This window comes from Conger conger, chromosome 6 (assembly GCF_963514075.1).
Source record: "Conger conger chromosome 6, fConCon1.1, whole genome shotgun sequence".
NCBI classification, from domain to species: Eukaryota; Metazoa; Chordata; class Actinopteri; order Anguilliformes; family Congridae; genus Conger; species Conger conger.
Genome location: NC_083765.1, coordinates 30,000,597 through 30,020,946, shown reverse-complemented (window position 1 = coordinate 30,020,946; position 20,350 = coordinate 30,000,597). Strand labels below are relative to the sequence as shown.

At 42.9% G+C, this 20,350-nt stretch overlaps 1 protein-coding gene across 1 annotated transcript; it reads left to right on the top strand.

Annotated features, from left to right (window-relative positions):
• Positions 1–509: 509 nt before the first annotated feature.
• Positions 510–17,728, top strand: smox (spermine oxidase). Its single transcript, XM_061245462.1, is given in 8 exon segments — positions 510–696; positions 8,629–8,863; positions 9,558–9,784; positions 12,041–12,214; positions 13,173–13,878; positions 16,583–16,743; positions 17,238–17,352; positions 17,355–17,728. Coding segments are annotated over 7 exon segments (1,626 nt in total). The 5' UTR covers positions 510–696; positions 8,629–8,655; the 3' UTR covers positions 17,390–17,728.
• Positions 17,729–20,350: the final 2,622 nt, after the last annotated feature.

Here is a 20,350-nt window from a genome sequence, read left to right as displayed (position 1 = left end):
GGGGGATGTTCGAACAGGTTCACTCAGGCTAGTTTCGACTGAACTCGTCAGGAATGACCTAGAACTGTACTAAAGGTCTCTAGTCATAGCAAAGACATGTATCTTCTGTCTCGATGAAAAATATTTGCTGTAATATGTGTATATATTTTTTAATTAAGCGGAAACTCGTTTGTGTTTGGCTGTTTCCCGGTCTCCCCTACCATGGGTTTTGGTTGTGACTGTTTCGGTTGTGACAATGTTGTCTCATTTCTGACCACAAAGCAAAGGTTTTAACAGAAATAATATAAATCGGTTGGCTACATTCCCGATAAGCCCATTGATGTATACACGCCACGTTTTCTCCTGGTGGAGTGTGGCAACACAACTAGCGCAGCAAAATATCGGATTTCGGTAGCCTAACTCGATTTCTGTGTTTTGGAATGAGACTGTTGCGTGCTAATAGCCCAGTACGAAAAACTTGACCACTAGCCTACTTATTCACCGTATGACACGGCCGGCAGATAGCCTACTGGGCTGTTCCAGGAACGTCATAGCTCCTCATATTTATTCAGTGAGTAGGCAGCGACAACAGAGAACTGGCTTCTTCTGGTTTCACGGCACACATAAATACAAAGCGGAGTCGGAGACAAGAGGAAAACACAAAGAAAGGAGAGACGTAGCCTACAGGCGCTTTATGCTGAAGACGACCGGAGTGAGGTAACAAGCTGCATTTTAATGGCTCTTGCTACATTTAGATGACGTCTTTTATTTATCTTTGTCGGCTTTCCAATTTGACTCGATGTGCTAAAATTGTAAACATCAAATAAGTAAACATTACAGCCGACTTCGGGCTACCGGCGCTGTATTAACAAGTGTGTCAGGTCTGGGCTATTTGCTTCTTGCCCTGTTATTGCATAGGCTACGTGTCGATTGTTATTTTCCAGTATCTGCTGTTTTATTGCCATTTGGCGGAATCGTGGGACCCGTAGCCTAATGTAGCCCACAGAGTGTATCATATTCAACATTATATCTGCGTTTTCCTGATATTTTATTTTAATAGATATCAGTGTATGCTATGGCATATAGGTACAGTACGACTGGACAGTTATTGATTCCTTTTCATCCCTTGAATCAATAGCCTATTCTGTAAATGTAGCCTAATAAAGGCACGGCTGACGTAGATATTAGCTAAACACTGATGACTTTTACGTGAATAAGGACGCTTCGGTTCAGTTCGCCTTTTGCACATCCCTGTCAGTAATGCCACATTGGCATTCCCACTTCTTTACAGTACGTGGCAGTGATCAAACAGCTGTGTGTCACTGGAACTCTGAACAAAAGCGCGCCGGCTTCACGAAACGCTGTAGGATATGTAACTTTAGTCAACTTCAATACGACAGATGATGCGCTAGTTTGTGCGAAATATAGTCTACAACACTCGTAAACTCGACACTGTGACTTAGGATGTTTAATGGAGTAAACAAATGCGACTGACAGAAAAAACTGGATGCCAGAAGACCGTTGGCAAATCCGCAGCGTGTTTAATTGGAATAAGTTACACTCTATGCTGTGGGAGAAGTCACCTTATACCCACATTTTTTGTGGAGTTTAACATTTTTACTCCGTAAGTTCCAGTCAGTGCGCACAGTTTACATAATAATAGGAATTGTTATAGCCTAAAATAATCTAAGTGTTTATTTCTACTGATTATATGCAATGTGAATTTTAATTCACAACCACATGGAATTCAGCCAAATACCCCTGTCAAGGAACTAAGTATTTTTTTCAACCGCTTAATACCTACGTTGCTAGCGAGGTATAATCATAATAGTTATTATTATTATTATTATTATTATTATTATTATTATTAAAAAAAAAAACTTTTATCTGGAAACAACACTTTTAAGAACCCCAAGGCCCCCATTTTATATGTCCAGGTAAAATACGACGGCATGTTTGGTAAAGTGAGAGTAATAAGAGTAGGCTATATTGAGTATGCCACCCTACCACATTAACATGATGGAGGGCCAAATTTTTAGCTTGAAAGTAATTCAAACTTTAAACATTCTGCCATTTCAGAGTGTGATTCAATTATAGCCTGCATCAGTGCAGATGAAGTCATTTGCACTGGATCATTTGCACCCTTACTATTGGAAAGTGAAATGTATTATGTCGGTGCTCTTACTGTATGCTTGTGCTGATCATATCTAAGTTAATTGAGTTTTATAAGCAAAACAGTCAAACCTTGTTAATCCCGTTGAATGTAGTTTTATATTATAGGTGTCAGTAGAGGGCAGGAGACAAGCAAAAGGATGAGAACTACAAATGAGTGCGACCCATTAGTCGGAAAATGCGTACTCCTTCACTCCACTACCACCCTCCTCCAACTCCGTGCCCTGGAAACTGATCTTTGTGGACTCCCTCCCTCCACTGTCCCATTTTTGAAGTAGACGAATAAAATGGCTTCAACTCTGCCCTCCTCCACTCCCCCGGTGGAGTGTCCAACAATGTATGTTTCTGTGGAAGTCTTTTCACGTTTTTGGGTGACTTCATCATGCTCACGCCCACATACTATGAAAACCCAACCCACAAAATCTGACACTGTCTGGATCCAGAAAGCGGAGATGGCTTGAATTCCCCCCATTATGCAAAATATTTAGGCAAATTTGTGTAGTTACCACTCATATTATCCTGCCTGGATTGTCTGTTCAAATGTCTGAACAAATTCAGCATTTAAAACAGGAAAGCAGGTTTATATATTTGTTTGCACATAAAATCAGCATGGCTCTAAATAAGCACAGCAGCTACCATTATTTCAGTAGCCTACGTAAACATGCATGGATGAATTTATGTCAACCAACCATTTCCAAATTCCATATTTGTTACCAATAAATTTGTTGCAATTATTTTCCACTGTACCATCTGTATTTCAATGTGAACATGAAAACGATAACAAACATGAAGTTATATGAACTCATATGAAGCAACATGTAGGCTAGGCTAAGTTTGTAAAAAACATTGTTTTAACTGAAGTACTGTTGTAACAACAATTGCAGAGCAATTTCAGTGATTGGCTGTCAATGCTAATACAGCACCAGGAATCTTAACTGCTTCCGATTCATTTGAGGTCACGCCTGACTTCACCCTTGTCTTACCGGTTTCATGTTTACATGGCCACTGTCAAGAGACGAACCCTCAAAATACATTTCCCACCACCATAGCCAACCATAAGAAGTGGGAGATGTTTTGGATAAAGCAGAAGTTTTTTGTCATGGTTCCTGGGTAATGTAGTTCTACAGAGTTTGAATGGATTACTTCAGTGCAATCATGGCATATCAGTGCAATCATGGCATAAAACAGTTGTTAAGAACTTCCCAGACCCTGTGAATAGACTATGGAGACGTCTCTGCCGCTCACCAAGTGAAGAAAAAAACCTGAGATAAAGAGTTTCTAGGGCATATAGCCTCAATGCCTAATGCACTTTTAGAAGAGGAATTGTGATGTGGCCAGTGTGTTAAGCAGTTGAAGAGTGATTGGATCAGATAGGACGGGATGGCCTGTTTCCATAGAAATCTGCGTCTTTGGCAGATATCAACTCCATTCTCAAATTCATTTCTAAACAATAGTCTAGTAATATGTCCCTGTTTGTCAGCCAGAAAAGTGTCCATCTACATGAATTGCCTGCTCAGCATTTACTGTCTACACTTTTCAGTGAGAAGCTTTTTATGTAGACTGCATTCTTTTCAGTTTAAATGGGAATATTACGCAACACGTCGAACTGTGAAAAGGTAAAAAAAAAAGACCGAATCTTGCATTACTTGCATTGCTTGCATAATGTAATGCATATGAAAATGCAATGTGATGTGCATATTTGGCAAGGGGTTACCTTGGGCAGAGACCTTGTGGCATGATAACATGGTGGAATGGAGTAAACACAGTTAGGTTTCTTAAAATCCTTATCAAGAGTGATCCAAGGATTTGCATTTACAGTATATGAAAGTGTAATTTGAACTGCCATCTCTAACCTGTTTAATAATTTTGTTTATAACATTCTGTTGTTCATACATGATCACCAAAGTAGATCTGTTTTTCCATTTTTATCTGTCAAATCATGGTAGATCATTCCTGTATGTCACTCCTTAAAAATGTATTTTAGTAGACAACCTGAGTAGTTTGATGTTGACCAGTAGCTGGTCATAACATAAGATACTTAAGTAAGTGTGTAAAATATCCTTCATTGTGCATTACACAAGGCCATGGTAATTTATTCCACTGGGCTCTGTTGCAATAGTTTGATAGTATGGAACAGAGAAAGATAGCCCCGCACAAGCTACTGATTTGTTCCCCGCAGAATGACATGCTTCTAACATTACGTGCATTTGTGTGTAACCCAATGTTCTCATCCAGTATGAAATTTGTACACTGTACAGATTAATTGCAGTCAGTGGTTCAGTGGCCGCACTCTGGACTTGAACCTGAGGCATTTGGGGTAAAACCTCCATTTTCTAATCATTCTGCCACAATGTCTCAATGCTGACCAGCTGGGACTTGCCACCATTTTGCTGCTGCAAGGATTTGGAGTGGGTAATATGAAATAATTGAATGAATGCAGTTGGGGGAGAGAGTTTTCATTAGTTGCATAATGATTATTGGTGGAGCTATGAAGGACCATCAATCAGTGACTTGTTTGAACCAAGGAAAAGATTCTGTTCTTTTCTGCAAATCACAATAATTGCTTTGAATAAATGACTCACTAGTAACATGTATCTCTGCCTATTTTTGGCCTCATTGTCTCATTGAATGAAGCCATCACAAAATAAATTTTCTGTATTGGGTCAGTAGGAAGTGTCTTACTCCCTTCTTACTTCTCACCCCCCCCACCTCCCCCCCCACCTCCCCCAAAAAAAAGAAGAAAAAAAAGAAAATATATACTGCCATCACAGCTGTTTCTGAGTTTTCATTTGCATATTTTAGTGTGCTTGAGTATGGAGATGCATTTAACACTGCAATAGAGCAAAATTTATGTGATTGAGTAATCTTCAACAGAAATGCTTCTGAGTGGTGCAGTTTCCCAGAGTTAGCTATTACAAGTACACCTGGTACTCAGTGGGTGTACTTTTGACACCTGCACAGTTCATGCTGTTCACATTTGTGGTGAGAGTTTTGCTACAGCTTTGTTATGGTTTCCTAATTTGGTAATCTGTTTTTAAGTAAAAAAAAAAAAAAGAAGAAAAAAAAGAAACCTGGTTGGATGATGAATATGCAATTTTATATGTATTTTACATAAAACAAGGAACAGGAAACCTATTATCATAGATACTGTACATACAGATGTATATTCTCTTTAAATAGAGCATGTAGGAATATATTATATATACTAGGCAGGGGCATCATTCAATCAAAAATGTAATAATTAAAACATTCTTTAGAGAGGATACACAAATCTTTTATAGCAACCGTGTATGCAGTTCCTCATACAACTATGGGGGATGGATTCTGTGGAGGTCCCCCTGTATTCCTACCCTTGTTTAAATCTAATGCTCTCTCCTCTGCTGGGGTGAAGTCAGCAGGTGGTGGACCACCCCCAGTATCAGCCACATCTTCTTATTTACAGCTAAAATGATTAAACATAATTCAATTTGGCATAACTAGCATCAATGAATGCTTACGTACAGGAATGTGTAAATACTGCCCACTAACATCAGCCAAATACTTTTTTTAACTTGACCTTACTGTAGTGTTCTCTTGTCCACACACTGTTTTTGTATGAGTTTTTCAATGAAAAACAATTTCAAGTAAATATTTTCATTTGTTAAATATTGTGACATGGCGAGGTTCCATGATGACCGCATTTCAATGGTGAACAGATCGGAAGCCCCTCAACCGCCCCCCGACCTCATTCACGGTAACACGTTTGTATAGGCCACAGTTAAGCTGTTTAATGAACAATTACTCATTTAACTATTAGTTTAATGAATTGTAGTCTCTCACGCACCCGGTAGAGTGTCCCATGCGCAAAGCATGCAGGGAGATGCTGAGCAGTTAGGCCGGAACAGCCCCTGGACGCTACTGTCGTCCCCACAGTCCTTCAGGTGCCACGGTAACGGCACTGCCGTTTTGGGCGTATGGGGGAGCTGGGCATGGGGAAGCCACCCTGGGGAGCTCCTGGCTGCACTCCTCTTGTCACTGCCAACAGGGACACCCCATGGCCTTGCAGGGTCGTCGGGAGAGGGCATCGGTGTTGTCCTGGATCTCAGAGTCATAGGCCTGTAGCGCTTCGATCCACCGAGCCACCTGCCCCTCTGGCTCCCTAAAGTTGAGGAGCCAGGCGAGGGAGGTGTGGTCAGTCCGTAACAGGACACGCTTCCCGTAGAGGTAGGGCCTGAAATGGCGCAGGGCTTCCACCACAGCCAGGAGCGTGTGGCGGATGACACAATCTTTCTGCTGTGGCTTAGAGAGGCTGCGGCTAAAGTAGGCCACCACCCTTTCCTTGCCCTCTCTCTTCTGGGCCAGCATAGCACCCATCCCCATGTTGCTGGCGTAAGTGATGAACGTCGTCCCACTCGTACCGTCTGTGAGGCGGTGCAGCAGGCTTTCAATGGGGACGGAGTCACAAACTGTCTGTAGTAGGCACAGGCACAGGAAGCTTTGCAGCACCGCTACATCGCGAGGGACAGGCCAGCCCCTCACCGCAGACACCTTGGTCGGGTCCGTGGCCACTCACCACATGCCCCAGGAAGGTTTTCTCTAGCAGGTTGGTGTCGGTGTCAGTTCACCACCTGCTTCCCTTCCACCGCCTGGCAGGGCTATCCTGCAGGCATCCCCAGGGTCGCGTGTGTGGTTTGCGGCGCTGTTCTCCACCTCCCCTGAGCTTCTGGTTCGGTGGGTGATGCCGACCTCAGCTCGCCCTGGCTACGCTTGGGTGCACGTCTGGGAAGGGAACTCTTGCTTCCCAGAGAGCCTGTTTCGCCTTTCCTTGTTGAGCAGACGGTTTTGTTTTTCTCCAGCCATGGCTTATTTTCACCCCGATTACAGGCTGTAGCCCTCATTATTACAAGACCAAAATCTGCAAGCATTAATAGGATTTTAAGAGCACTCCAGTTTTAGAATGAGGTGCTTTTTTAGGTCAGCTGAACAGGTGCTGACAGGATTAATGGAAAAAAGAACAGAACATTGTGGCTGTGCTTGAGGTGGTGGTGCTTTAGCCGTTTGCAGGTAATGGTGAAACTATAAAAATATGGCACTTTAATTAAATATTGCACTGTGGTGAATAGATTTAGCCCCTAACCTCTCTGAGTTCGTGGAGTGCCTATGGTGCTCAGACTTGTCCCATAAGCATATGGTGTAGAGGCTGTTTGTTGGGTCCGCTTGCCTGATCCTGATTTGTCCCTCTAGCACTCGGATCATGCACCGTAATCCACAGAGCTATGCAATCAAAAGTGAATGGAGTGTGCCTCTTTTATGTGATTCCATATAGAAATCTGTGGCTGAGGATTAGGTGAAATGTGTTACAGTATGTTGTGTGTGTGAGAGAGAGTGCGTGTTTGTGTGTATGTTTGTGTTTGCATTTAAGTTTGTGTGAGGAGGCCATGCATTTGGATCTCCTGTCCATTATGTTGACAACTATGCCTTTGGTACAGGTTAAAAGCCGGCCATTACAATTTAAGCACACAACAGCACATTGAAATGTGTGAATGTGTTTACCCAAGTTTAAATTTTTACTCTGATTTCACAAAGTGTACATAATTTTTATTATTGTCTGCCGCAGTGGGAACAGAAACATGTGTTGCCATGTGTTTTGTGTTGCTAGGTGACTGCGGGGGGGGGGATGGGGGCTTGAGGGGTGATGATTTGTGACATTAGGAAATAGAACAGCACACGTCATATCCTCTCAAAGGAAAGGCTCTGAAATGGGTCAGGCCGACAGGTTTTGTTTAGTCTGTTCACACATGAAACCCAGCCGCTTCTCATCTTCAGATACCTGTGTCTGCTTCTCATCATGGTGCTTCCCCATTGTTTTCATTAGATATAGTCCTCTCCAAAAGTATTGGAACAGTAAGGCCAATTCCTTTGTTTTTACACTGTATACATTTGGGGATGAGATAAAATGAATACAAGCCAAGAGTTCAGAATTTCAGCTTTTCTTTGCAGGTATTTACACCTAGACGTGTTAAACTCCTTAAAACATAGCATCTTTGGTATCAGACCACCCAGTTTCTAGGTGAACAAAAGTATTGGAACAGAGAGTAATAAGTAATAAGTAAATAACACTTTCTCCCTTGCTTGCAATTACTGCATCAAGCCTGTGGCCAATTGACATCACCAAATTGTTGCATTCTTCTTTTGTGATGCTTTTCCAGGCTTTTACTGCAGCCTTTTTCAGTTGTTGTTTGTTTCAATCAATCAATTTTTATTTGTATAGCGCTTTTAACAAAGGGGCTTTGTCATAAAGCAGCTTTACAGAGAACTGGCTCCCAAGAGTACGTCTAGGGCAACAGTAGCAAGGAAAAACTCCATGACTAATAGGAAGAAACCTTGAGCAGAACCTGACTCAGTGGAGGAACCCAGCTGAATACCTGTATATGTTGACATTCATCAAATACATCGTCATGTCCGACTGTAACTTTGTGTCCTTCTTCCTCTCTGCAGGTCCCCAAAAGATAGAGCTTTGGCGGAATGCAAAGTTGTGAAATATCTTCAGACAGCACTGATGACCCCCTTTGTAGTGGCCCAGGCAGACTTCGACAGCCTCGAATAGTAGTCATCGGCGCTGGCTTGGCCGGCCTCGCAGCAGCAAAGACCCTCCTTGAGAACGGCTTCACGGATGTAACTGTCCTCGAGGCGTCGGAACGAATCGGAGGCAGAGTTCAAAGCGTTCAGCACGGTGAGGACGCTGGCTGAGGGAATAGGACATCCACTTTTATTTATGAATAACGCTCTTCTGGTTCTAAAACAGCAAAAACAATGTGAGTGTTTCCCGTCAAACTGAAGAATTTATGGTTACACTCTTAATTACATAGTACTTAATTGGTAAGTACACAGCTACTTGTAATTATTAGGTAAGTACTTTGATTTCAGTGGGAAGTACAATGAAACAAAGTCCGTAAGTACTATGTATGTACGTTTTACAGCCCCTTTCATAGTACTAACCACTGAAATTGAAAAAGTAACCTAACATTATCCAGTACTATGAAATGAAAGGGCTGTAAAATAAGGCATTACCAAAATTTCTATAAAAGTCTATATTGAGTCCACTTCTTCTGGGATTCGGGTGGCATTGAGGCACATGTGTCAATATTGCATGTATTGCAAATAGCATTAGATGAGATGAGGTGATTTCTCAGAATATCGCAAGACGCAGTTGTCGTAATCTGGTAATTATCCAACGTGCCTCATGTAAGTATTGCGGTAAACTTACAGGTCTCTACAGGCACACGTTGTGTGTAGTCTCCCTTGTTTTATAAGCCCCCCGAGGCACACGTGTCTGCACCACACATTGTGTATTGTCCCTCTATCATTGCTATGGCATTGGCCGACAGACCAACCTCACAACTGCCTGACTGTCCCTCTTCGTCCAGGACTAACGACTTTGGAACTCGGAGCCAACTGGATCCACGGTGCCCATGGCAACCCGGTCTTCCACTTGGCGGAGGAGAATGGCCTTCTGGAGCACACCACAGACGGGGAGCGCAGCGTGGGCCGCATCAGCCTCTACACAAAGAACGGCGTGGCCCACTACCAGACCAACAATGGCAAGAGGATCCCCAAGGACCTGGTGGAGGAGTTCAGCGACCTGTACAATGAGGTGAACAAGATTCCTTAAAAAAACTAACAAAAAAGACATTATGTAACCTGAAAAAATCTCACATTTAGGAGAAAAGGTGCAAATTGTACCAGAAAATAGATTCATATCTGCTTATTTCCTTCCTCGTAGTTACATAGCTACAAGCTCATTTCCTGCCAGGATTTTTGCAGTATTAATAGATGTTATTTTTAATATTTGCGTTTCTGTCATCTTCCTGTCAGCTTCGACCTGCCCCTTCTCCTCTGACCTCAGAAAAAAGGTGTTTTTGCCCGCAGAATTGCAGAATTGCTCACTGGATGTTTTTTGTTTTTCGCACCATTCTCTGCAACCCTAGAGACTGTTGTGCGTGAAAATCCCAGGAGATCAGTAGTTTCAGAGATACTCAAACCACCCTGTCTGGCACCAACAATCCCGTCAAGGTCACTTTTTTCTTCCCCATTCTGACAGTTGGTCTGAAAAACAGCTGAACATCTTGACCACGCCTGCATGTTTTGATGCATTTAGTTGCTGCCACATGATTGTCTGATTAAACATTTATATAACAATTTGGTGTACAGATCTACCTAATAAAGTGGTCACTGAGCGTATACTGTACACTCCCACTCTCTTTACAATAGCCACCCAAGCTTGTGAGTCACCACACTATTTACTTGTAGTCACAGAATTATTTGTGCTTGGTTGATTTCCAGAGTTGTCATTTGAATGAAGAGCAATTAGGCACAGCTGAGAGGAACAGGGTTCTCTCTGTTCTCTGAGAGAAAGCTCCTCCGACACGGCTCTGTGTAAGAGATGCCATTCGGCAGGAAATGACGCTCATCGCCGTTGTGTAGTTCCCCAATGCAGTTCCCCAGCGAAGTTCCCCTGCTCTTCGTGCAGCCTGGCATTAACTTAATTGAATGCCCTTGATGAAAGGTTTAAGCAAGATCCAATGAGTTTAAGTATATCTATTCTGCATTGCGCTTGGTTTATTGGTAAATCAATTAATCTCACCAAGAGGACTCAGTAAAGTGTGGAAAATAACACTTTTTTACCCAGGTCCGCCAGCCAGTACGGGAGAGCTTTCTCATACCTATCACATTTCACAAGAATGCCATCTTAAAAAGGAAAAGGGTGTCTTGTGCCTGCAATGCAAACATAATACCCACAAAGAAAACTGGAGTTTAATTTCAGGTGTGCGACATTTACTTGCAGATCACTGTTATTTGACGTTATAAAAGACAGCGACAAAGTGTATAATCGTACCACCTTGGCTCCCCAGTCATTTGTGTTCCACACCCATTGTCCTTATTGGCATACGTCTTCATGAATGTATCTCCTTTCTGCAAGAGGTGTTGCTAGTTGCTATTCCCCATGCCGGTGACCTACATTCAACCTTGAAGGCCAATGAGGTGATTGAACGTGTGGTTTGATGCTTCTCATTATGTGAGGCTCTCAATCCCCTCTGTCCCCTTTGTGGGTCAAGCCTGGTTGTCTTGTTGTGACCCACTCTGTAATTTCATTAATACCCTATCATTATAATACTTAAAGGGCTACTTGCTGTGTTTGTGAATTTCTCCATTTCACATCCCTGCATGTCTTTCGGGTTTATCTGCTGTGACATCACGGTGCGCATCCCTTGTTCATGGAAGATTTGCCCCAGTTAGATGGCTTTAGTGCTGAGGCTGGAGAACTGATAATGTAAGACCAGACATTTGAACATGTGGCAGTTTGCTTATCAGCTTTACACTAGAATTCTAACTGCCCCAGAACAATCAGTGTTAAAGTTTAAGAAAAAAAATTACAAGATAAGATTGATTGAATCAATTTATCCTTATCCAGTGAGGGGGTAGAACACACAGTAGAGCACACAGTGTGCCTAGTCCATTTACTACATTTGTATGGAATTTACTTCCTGTTTCACCAGTGGGTGAAGTGATTGAAGGCTGAGAAAGAACAAAGGATACAGTGCTTTAAGAAATGAAAGTATACAAAAATATCCTGTGCTGTCAGTTTTGCTTGGGCCTTCTCTATGAGTCAAACAGAATAGAGGACATTAATCCCTTTTGTGCCAGTTTCTGGTCTTGCTATTGGCTTGGCTAATTATATGTAAGTTATTTTACATTACATTTTGAGCTTGCTGGCATTTAGGTGACACTCTTATCCAGAGATACTTTTACATATTGTGCATTTATGCAGTTAAAAGGCCAGTTTCTTACCCATTATACAATAATGCCTGTCACAAGGCGACTGACTGCTACCTCCGGCTGTGTGCTGCAGGTGTACGACCTGACTCAGGAGTTCTTCCAGAACGGGAAGCCTGTCGGAGCTGAGAGCCAGAACAGCGTGGGAATCTTCACCCGGGATGTCGTCCGCAAGAAGATTATGCTGGATCTGGACGACTCGGAAAACACCAAGAGGCTCAAGTTGTCCATGCTGCAGCAGTACCTCAAGGTGAGCACAACAGCAGGCCATAACCCAATTTATTTTCACTCATAACCTTTATAGTACGCTCCAAGAAATGACAAGGTGAGACATCATTTAGAGGAGGATATTATCCCGTAAGAATGAATTAAAAGCCATTTAGCTGAGCATATAGCTGAGCATTCAGCTGACATTCCATGAGCCAAACTGACAGATTGCAACATTTCCTTTGAAATGGCGTAATCGCTTATATGGGAAACTTGGTTTCGGTTATGTAAAAGTAGAGAGACAGCCAGATGACTGGTGCATTTATATTATGATATGACATTCATCATTCATTCATTCATTATCCTAACCCACTTATCCTGAACAGGGTCGCAGGGGGGCTGGAGCCTATCCCATCATATATTTGGCGAAAGGCAGGAATACACCCTGGACAGGTCGCCAGTCCATCACAGGGCACACACACCATTCACTTACACACTAGGATGATACAACATAACATAACATAACATAACTTCTTGACTGTACCCAATGCTTAGTTTGCCTAAAAGCTAAATAGTATCTTGCACCGTATCAAGCCTGGTCTTGAAAACCCCCAGTGTTTCTGCCTCCACTACATTTCCTGGCAAACTATCTCTCTGTGAAAACATACTCCCTAATGTCTGTGTAGAATTTATCCTGTCATCTACAGTATATACTGGTTGTACATGTGTAACTAACCCTCATATCTCTCTGTATCTCTCTTACTCTCTCACTCTTTCACTCTCTCTCACTCTCTCTTACACACTCACTCTCTCTCTGTCTCTCTCTCTCCCCCCCCTCTCACTTACACACTCACTCTCTCTCTGTCTCTCCTCCTCTCTCCCTTTCTCTCTGTCTCTCCTCTTCTCCCTCTCTCTCCCCCTCCCCCCCTCCCTCTCTTTCTCTCTCTCCCTCTCCCTCTCTGTCTCTTCTCCTCTCCCTCTCTTTCTCTCTCTCTCTCCAGGTGGAGAGCTGTGAGAGCAGCTCACCCAACATGGACGAGGTGTCTCTCAGCGAGTTTGGCGAGTGGACGGAGATCCCCGGGGCGCACCACGTCATCCCCGGGGGCTTCGTGCAGGTGGTGGAGCTGCTGGCGCAGGACGTGCCGTCTCGCGTGGTGCGGCTGAACCGGCCCGTCCGGCGCATCCACTGGAACCACGCCCGGCAGGACCCGGACCACATCGCCCACGCCGGCGACCACAACGGCGACTGCCGGGCCGGCCCCCTGGGCCACCCCATCCAGGTGGAGTGCGAGGACCACGAGCTCATCCTCGCCGACCACGTCATCTTCACCGCCTCGCTGGGCGTCCTGAAGAAGAGCCACGAGAGCCTGTTCTCGCCCGGCTTGCCCGAGGACAAGGTGCTGTCTATCGAGAAGCTGGGCATCAGCACGACGGACAAGATCTTCCTGGAGTTCGCCGAGCCCTTCTGGAGCCCCGAGTGCAACAGCATCCAGTTCGTGTGGGAGGACGAGGCTCAGCTGGAGCAGCAGCCGTACCCGGAGGAGCTGTGGTACCACAAGATCTGCAGCTTCGACGTGCTGTACCCGCCCGAGCGCTACGGCTACATGCTGTGCGGCTGGATCTGCGGGGAGGAGGCCCTGCTCATGGAACGCTGCGATGAGGAGACCGTGGCTGAGATCTGCACCGAGCTGCTGCGCAGGTTTACAGGTGTGTTAGTGTCGCTGGGTTAGCGCGGCTAGTTAGCTTGTGAGCACGGAGATGTGCAGCGAAGGCTCTTAGCAGGTTACCGTTACAACGCTCCCTGATGACGTAACCCTCAAATTCAAAATAACATTGTGGGTAGGGGCAATTTCGCCTTTAGCATGTTGGTAACACATTTGTTTAAGAAATCTTTGGACGAGTGAGAGGCCGGGGTTCAAATCCCACCTCGGACTCTCTAACTTGTTACATTACTTCATTGTTTTGGATTGAAATAGGGGAGAAATGTATTTATTGGGCACAATACATCACAGTGGAATAGGTCTTCATGTCTTATTTTAGTACAGAATTATAGACAGTTAAGTACAGGGTGTGCACTTGTGACAACTTGCCCCATCAGTTGTTACACTATGTGGAGTAAGTTATGGATTTTATGGATTTTTTCAACAAATAACACAACCAAATCATTGTAATATAGTCGTTTTCTCATTTAAAATTCAAAACCAAATTTAACATCATCAAATGACCAGCTGGGTTGAATCTAGGAGGGGTGGGGCAGCATTTCCAACCCAAATATTTGCTTTGCCCCCAAACGCAGTTGCTAGTTCCCCTGTTAATGTCAGCAGCGAACCTCTGTGACCTCCAATAATCTCTCTCTCAAACCACAGCCCCTTCCCCCCATCCCTCGTCAGTAATCTCTGCGATGAACAACAGCCGAACACAAGCCCCCCTCCTCCCCCCTCTCATCTCGGAAATGAACCGCAGAATGATGTGGCATGTGCCATTTGTAGTCTTCTGTGTATTTGACTAATCAAACTCACAGTCAGTTTCACCGTTCTTACAAATATAAATAGCCTGGTCTTGGGTCAAATATAGTCAGACTTAGCTAAAAGCTGTGTAGTCCAGGGATGTGTGCTGCTCTAAACTATATGTATGTATTGTATAATAACCAACAATCAATTCACAATAACATTAATATTACTGTAGGAAACGTAGGTACTGATTCCAAGAAAGTTCTTTGTGTCAGTTTATAGTGGAGAAAAGCTATCACCTGACAACTTGCTCCAAAGTCATTGAGCAAACTTGCCCCAAACTGACATGTGTCCTAATTAGGGCAATAATATAGGAATACATAAAAAGTGAAGTGCAATTTTTTTACTTTTGAAAAATAAGAAAACTATCCTCGCCTCGTGTGATTTTGACCACATGTAAGCAGGAAGTTTACCTCAGAACATAACATCACACAATATGGCTTTTTTGAGGTAATCCCATGTGACAACTTTCTCCACTCTCCTCATATGTTTTTACACACTGTATTTGTCTACCAGGGACACTTTTCAGCTTCAGGCTGTTGAGTTACAAATTGTGTAGCTTGTGGTACTACTTACAGGAAATGGAATCATTACATGCGTGGTGTAATTTGTCCTCACTGATAACCTTTGAGAACATGAGTCATCCTACAGTCATGTTGCACTGAGTCAGTCTTGGATAATCTTGGGAGTGCTTCCACTTCATGATGTCATTCCACGTCATCATGTTGTTAGTGATGTTATGCACCTCATACATTTTCGGCATACCTTAACGAAGGAGAAGAAGATACTTGCACACATTCAAGAGACTCGCAATAATTCAGTTCTTAGCTGAAACATTCAATATGCAAAACAATATTATGTAAACAGTTTTTTTCATTTATTTATTCCTTGCTTATTCCTTGGGGTATTACATGGTAACTGTGAAACTAGGCAAAAAGTACCTTGCTATTTTGAGAAGTGACACTGTGGTTATCTCGACGCTGCAAGCTATCTGACATTCACCCATCTTACGCCCGCATGTGTCGCTTTCAGCCAAAACCATTCTGATGACAGATAGGCTAATGAGACAGCTGGGGTGACAGGGATGCCTTTCAGTGCAGAACTCCTATAGCGAAACACCCAGGGTTTACAGTGACATAAGTATCTGTAAACTAAAGACCACTGGGTCACCACCTGCTGTAGGTCAGCCCTGACTGTTTCCCCCGTGGGCTGGCTCATTACAAAATGGCTCCTTCCGCCCACGGTTTCACTTCTGACATCGAACGGAGTTCATTTGCATCCTGAAATTGGATTTGGATCATTTCTGGACCAGTCGGTGCATGTGGAAGTGTGGTTTGTCACCCCCAGTGTCTCAGATTAAATTTTGTTTGACTGGCAGAAAAAGAAAGGATGTCAAACTGTTTTAATGTTCTTAGGCTGGCAGACCCCCGCCCAGTCCTTGCACAGAAAGCAGCAAACCTGCATTATTTCTGGTTATTCATGTGCTCCTGGTCCTCTGAAGGTCTCTTGTGCCTTGTCAGTCAGACTCATCACAATGCAATAATGACATGCCAATGAAAGAGCGGCCGTGTTGGCTTCTCTCTGAGCTAATTTGCCGGAACAGTTATTTGTTGGAACAGTTATTAATGATAATTGACAGGGTTGGACGTTGGCTGAGCCGTAAGCTCTGTGCGGCTGAGGTTTCAGAGTAGGCCATTTTTGGAAGCATGGTGAACTGAAGACACCTGCTTCTCAAACCTCTGCCACCCCGCCCCCCCCACAAACCGCTGCTTCATCTCTGAGTGTGAAGCGGCAGATAATATTTGCATTGCACTTCTCTTTATCTGCATGTAAATAAGGGAATGGCAGTGGTTGCTTCATTCTCTCTCTCTCTCTCTCTCTCTCTCTCCACTCTGTTTCAGGGAACCCCAACATTCCAAAGCCCCGTAGGATCCTGCGCTCGTCCTGGGGCAGTAACCCCTACATCCGGGGCTCGTACTCCTTCACTCGCGTGGGCTCCAGCGGGGGCGACGTGGAGCGGCTGGCCATGCCCCTGCCTTACGCCGAGAGCACCAAGGCTCCGGTGAGTTTCCCCTCCGCTAGACCGCCATTCTGGCTCCTGTGGCCAGAGACGGCATCTGTATCCACAGACCCCTTAGGAAACAAGTGATACTATTGCATATGAAAGTGACGATTTTGAACCACATGAAGAAAACTGTCATAAAAAAATAACTTAATAAATGATAAAGGGAGCAATCGTGTTTTTATATTTTTAAAAGATCATTACAGGATTGTGAAATATTTTACTGTGGATTTAAGTAGGTCAACGCGAGTGTATGTATTTGCACTGTATGTTGTAAATGTTCCCTATTGTCAAAGTGGACTTGTCCTTTCTCCAGTCATAGTGCTTGAAAGAGCACCCGGCCCTTAGAAAAGGCACGTATTCTGAACACTGCTGCTGGCCACATAACGGCCTCATTGCTCTGAAAATTGCCAGTGGCAAAAGCACAATAACAGCATGCACCGTATGCTGGGTCAGTGTGACTTTAACTGCTTTCATTTCACCCCTCCCCACAGCCTCTACAGGTGCTCTTTGCTGGAGAAGCCACCCACAGAAAATACTATTCCACTACCCATGGTGCTTTGCTGTCAGGCCAGAGAGAGGCGACAAGGTTGATAGACATGTACCAGGATTGTACAATGCAGATACCACGAAGCCTAACATGTAAAATGAACCACTAACTAGTGAATACAACTCTGTGTTTCTTGTTTTTTTGTTTTGAGTACATTACAGTAGAGGGCATTAAAATATAATAATAATAATAATACTAAAGCTGAATTTGTACTGTATTTAGACCTAGAGCTCTGTAGATTTTCCTTTGATTGGGATGTACTGTATGAGGTGACAGGAGAATACTGTCATGTGGTCCTTATTTTGTTTTTTTATTGATAAATATGTTCATAACACTTATATAATTTAACTTGTTTTGTAAGTGCCTTCTGTATGTAATGTTATGTTATTGAAAAAAGAAAAATAACTTGAAATAATTAAATTGAATATTAATGTTTGCGGTGCATTTGGGAGTCTTTCTCTTTTCCATGTAACATTCAAAAACATTCCCCTGTGGAGCTTAAGGTTCTGTCAGGAGCTTGTCTGCTCTTGTCCACGAATCACTTTTCACTTGTCCACGGTGACTTCACCTTTACATTTGTTTTCCATGGTAACATATGTTGAAACAGTTGATTTTGGTCAGAGATATGCATCCCCTCATCTTGTATCTGGAATAAATTATGAAAAAATCCCCACTGTGGTATAAATTTTCCATCTGGTAAAACAATGTCTGAGCCTGGCCTTGAGGACTTGTGGTAGTGCATTTCTGCAGCGCAGTCTGCCAAGGAAAATATCTTCCACATTGTACATATGGATCCTGGATACTGAAGTTTTTTCCCCCCCTACATTTTTCAATTTTCCAGTCAAGATGAAAACTTCCATCCTTTCTCATTACTTAATGTTTGTGTTATGGAATTTGTTTTTGTCTTACCCATAATTCCATTGCATGCAAAACCCTTTGCTGCCATCTGCTGGTGGTTAAGACAGATCGTAAATCTCTGAAATCATGAAAACAAGTCCAGGCAAATCCAGACTGCAAGTTTCTGGTTTCACTTGTAACCTGAACAGTTATAATGAACTGAATCAGTCAGTGACAATAACTACCTAATAAAAGTATCACATACTTATTTGTTTGCACAGGCTGGTCAAAGCTAACAGGAAGGTGACAGTAATGCAAATAACCACACATTACAACAGAGGTATGCAGAAGAGGACCTCCAAACACACAACTGATCATAACTCTTAAGTGGATAGGCTACAGCAGTTGAAGTCTAAAAAATAAGTCCTAAAAATAAATACCTAATAAAGTGCTCACTGAGTGTATATACAGCTTGTACATATTAGTACATAACTAACCGGAAAAAAACAGGCCCCCCCCCCCCCCCCCCTCTCTCACACACATGAAGAGAAAAACAACCTTTCACATGACTGAATGCCTTAAGAACATTTTATTAAAAAAGGTCACCCTCGCTCAGGAGGACTCTTGCTCATTTTAATGTTTATTTTACAGTTCATTTAGTTTCAGTTTCCAGTTTGAAAACTAAGCACAATAAACAATACAAGGCCAAATTCACTGATAAGAAAACGAAACTGGGTAGAAAATATAGCTGACTAATTCAAGAGGCATATATTTCCTCTGACACACTTTCCCTGGTCATTGCAAATATTATTGTAATCTGGAAAAGCAAACATGTCCTGAAATTGCCCTTTTTGGCTGCACTAGTGCAAGCATTTTGAATTATACTTAACATTCTCCTTTAGCACCATCTGCTGTTGATAAATAGAAAGCTTATGTTATTGTTCATTACATTACATTATTGGCATTTGGCTGACACTCTTATCCAGAGCAATGTACAGTTGATTAGACTAAGCAGGAGACAATCCTCCCCTGGAGCAATGCATGGTTAATGGCCTTGCTCAAGGGCCCAACAGCTGTGCGGATCTTATTGTGGCTATACCGGGATTACAACCACTGACCTTGTGTGTCCCAGTCCTTTACCTTAACCACTACGCTACAAGCATGCCTATTCATAATGTATATAATATGTACCACTTAAGTTGTTTGTGAATAATGCGTAATAATGCCCCCTAAGCCTGCATGATAACCACAGTAGAATAGTAGATCTGTTAGATGAGAAACATGAGATATGACAGTTAAGGGATAAGACAAGGATGTCATTCATACAGTACATGCAGAAAGACAGGCTGACCTAATCTCACATTCTCCCATTCTAGGACAGTTGACTAATAGGCCACTGGCTTATTGAGGTCACTCATATAAACAAGATATGCTTAAAGGGAAATCTCATTTCTGAACTATTGAACTTTATATAATTTGTCTCTTTTGTTAACCAATTCTATGTATATTTAGACAGACTTCAGTTTGTAGCTTCAGGACGGCAAACAAAAGTAGAGTTCCCACACAATGTATGTTCTGTCCTACATCTATGTACACATGGTGGTGTGGAAAGAGTGAGTGGACTGGATTGTGCAAAAATGAATTCTCAACAGTGACTGCCACCTTGCCTGACTCCTTTGTGATAGCCTGCATTCCACCAATATCCATTCAAGTGTTCGAGTTACTATTGCAAGCTGCACATCGAGCCTGCGCATCAATTAATTGGTCAAAACAACACAAAATCTAAATACCCTCCCTCTTAGAAGGTATGCATTCATTCATCCATCTATATACAGTATAGTTTAACTTTCATCTGAAATGTAAAAAAGTTTTTCATGAAAGACAAATGGTCCATTTTTTGTTGGAGGACAAGGACCAGCATTAATTAATTTCATTTGAATGTTTAATTCCTTTGTGAGAAAAGTCAAATTCTTCAATATAAACAGGGTAATACTGTTTAATATAATACTTTTGATAGTCTGGCATATTTCCATAAATCTTCATGTGAACTGTTTACACTCTCATGTAAAACAACTAAACAACATCCTGTAGGAGGTCCCAAATGGACACGTCACAAGCAAGTCCAATCTACCGTGAGTCCTGGATTCAGAAGTGCATGTAAGTGCTGAAGAATGATTTGGAGTTACCGGCAGACACCAGACCTGGTACGATGTCTTCTTA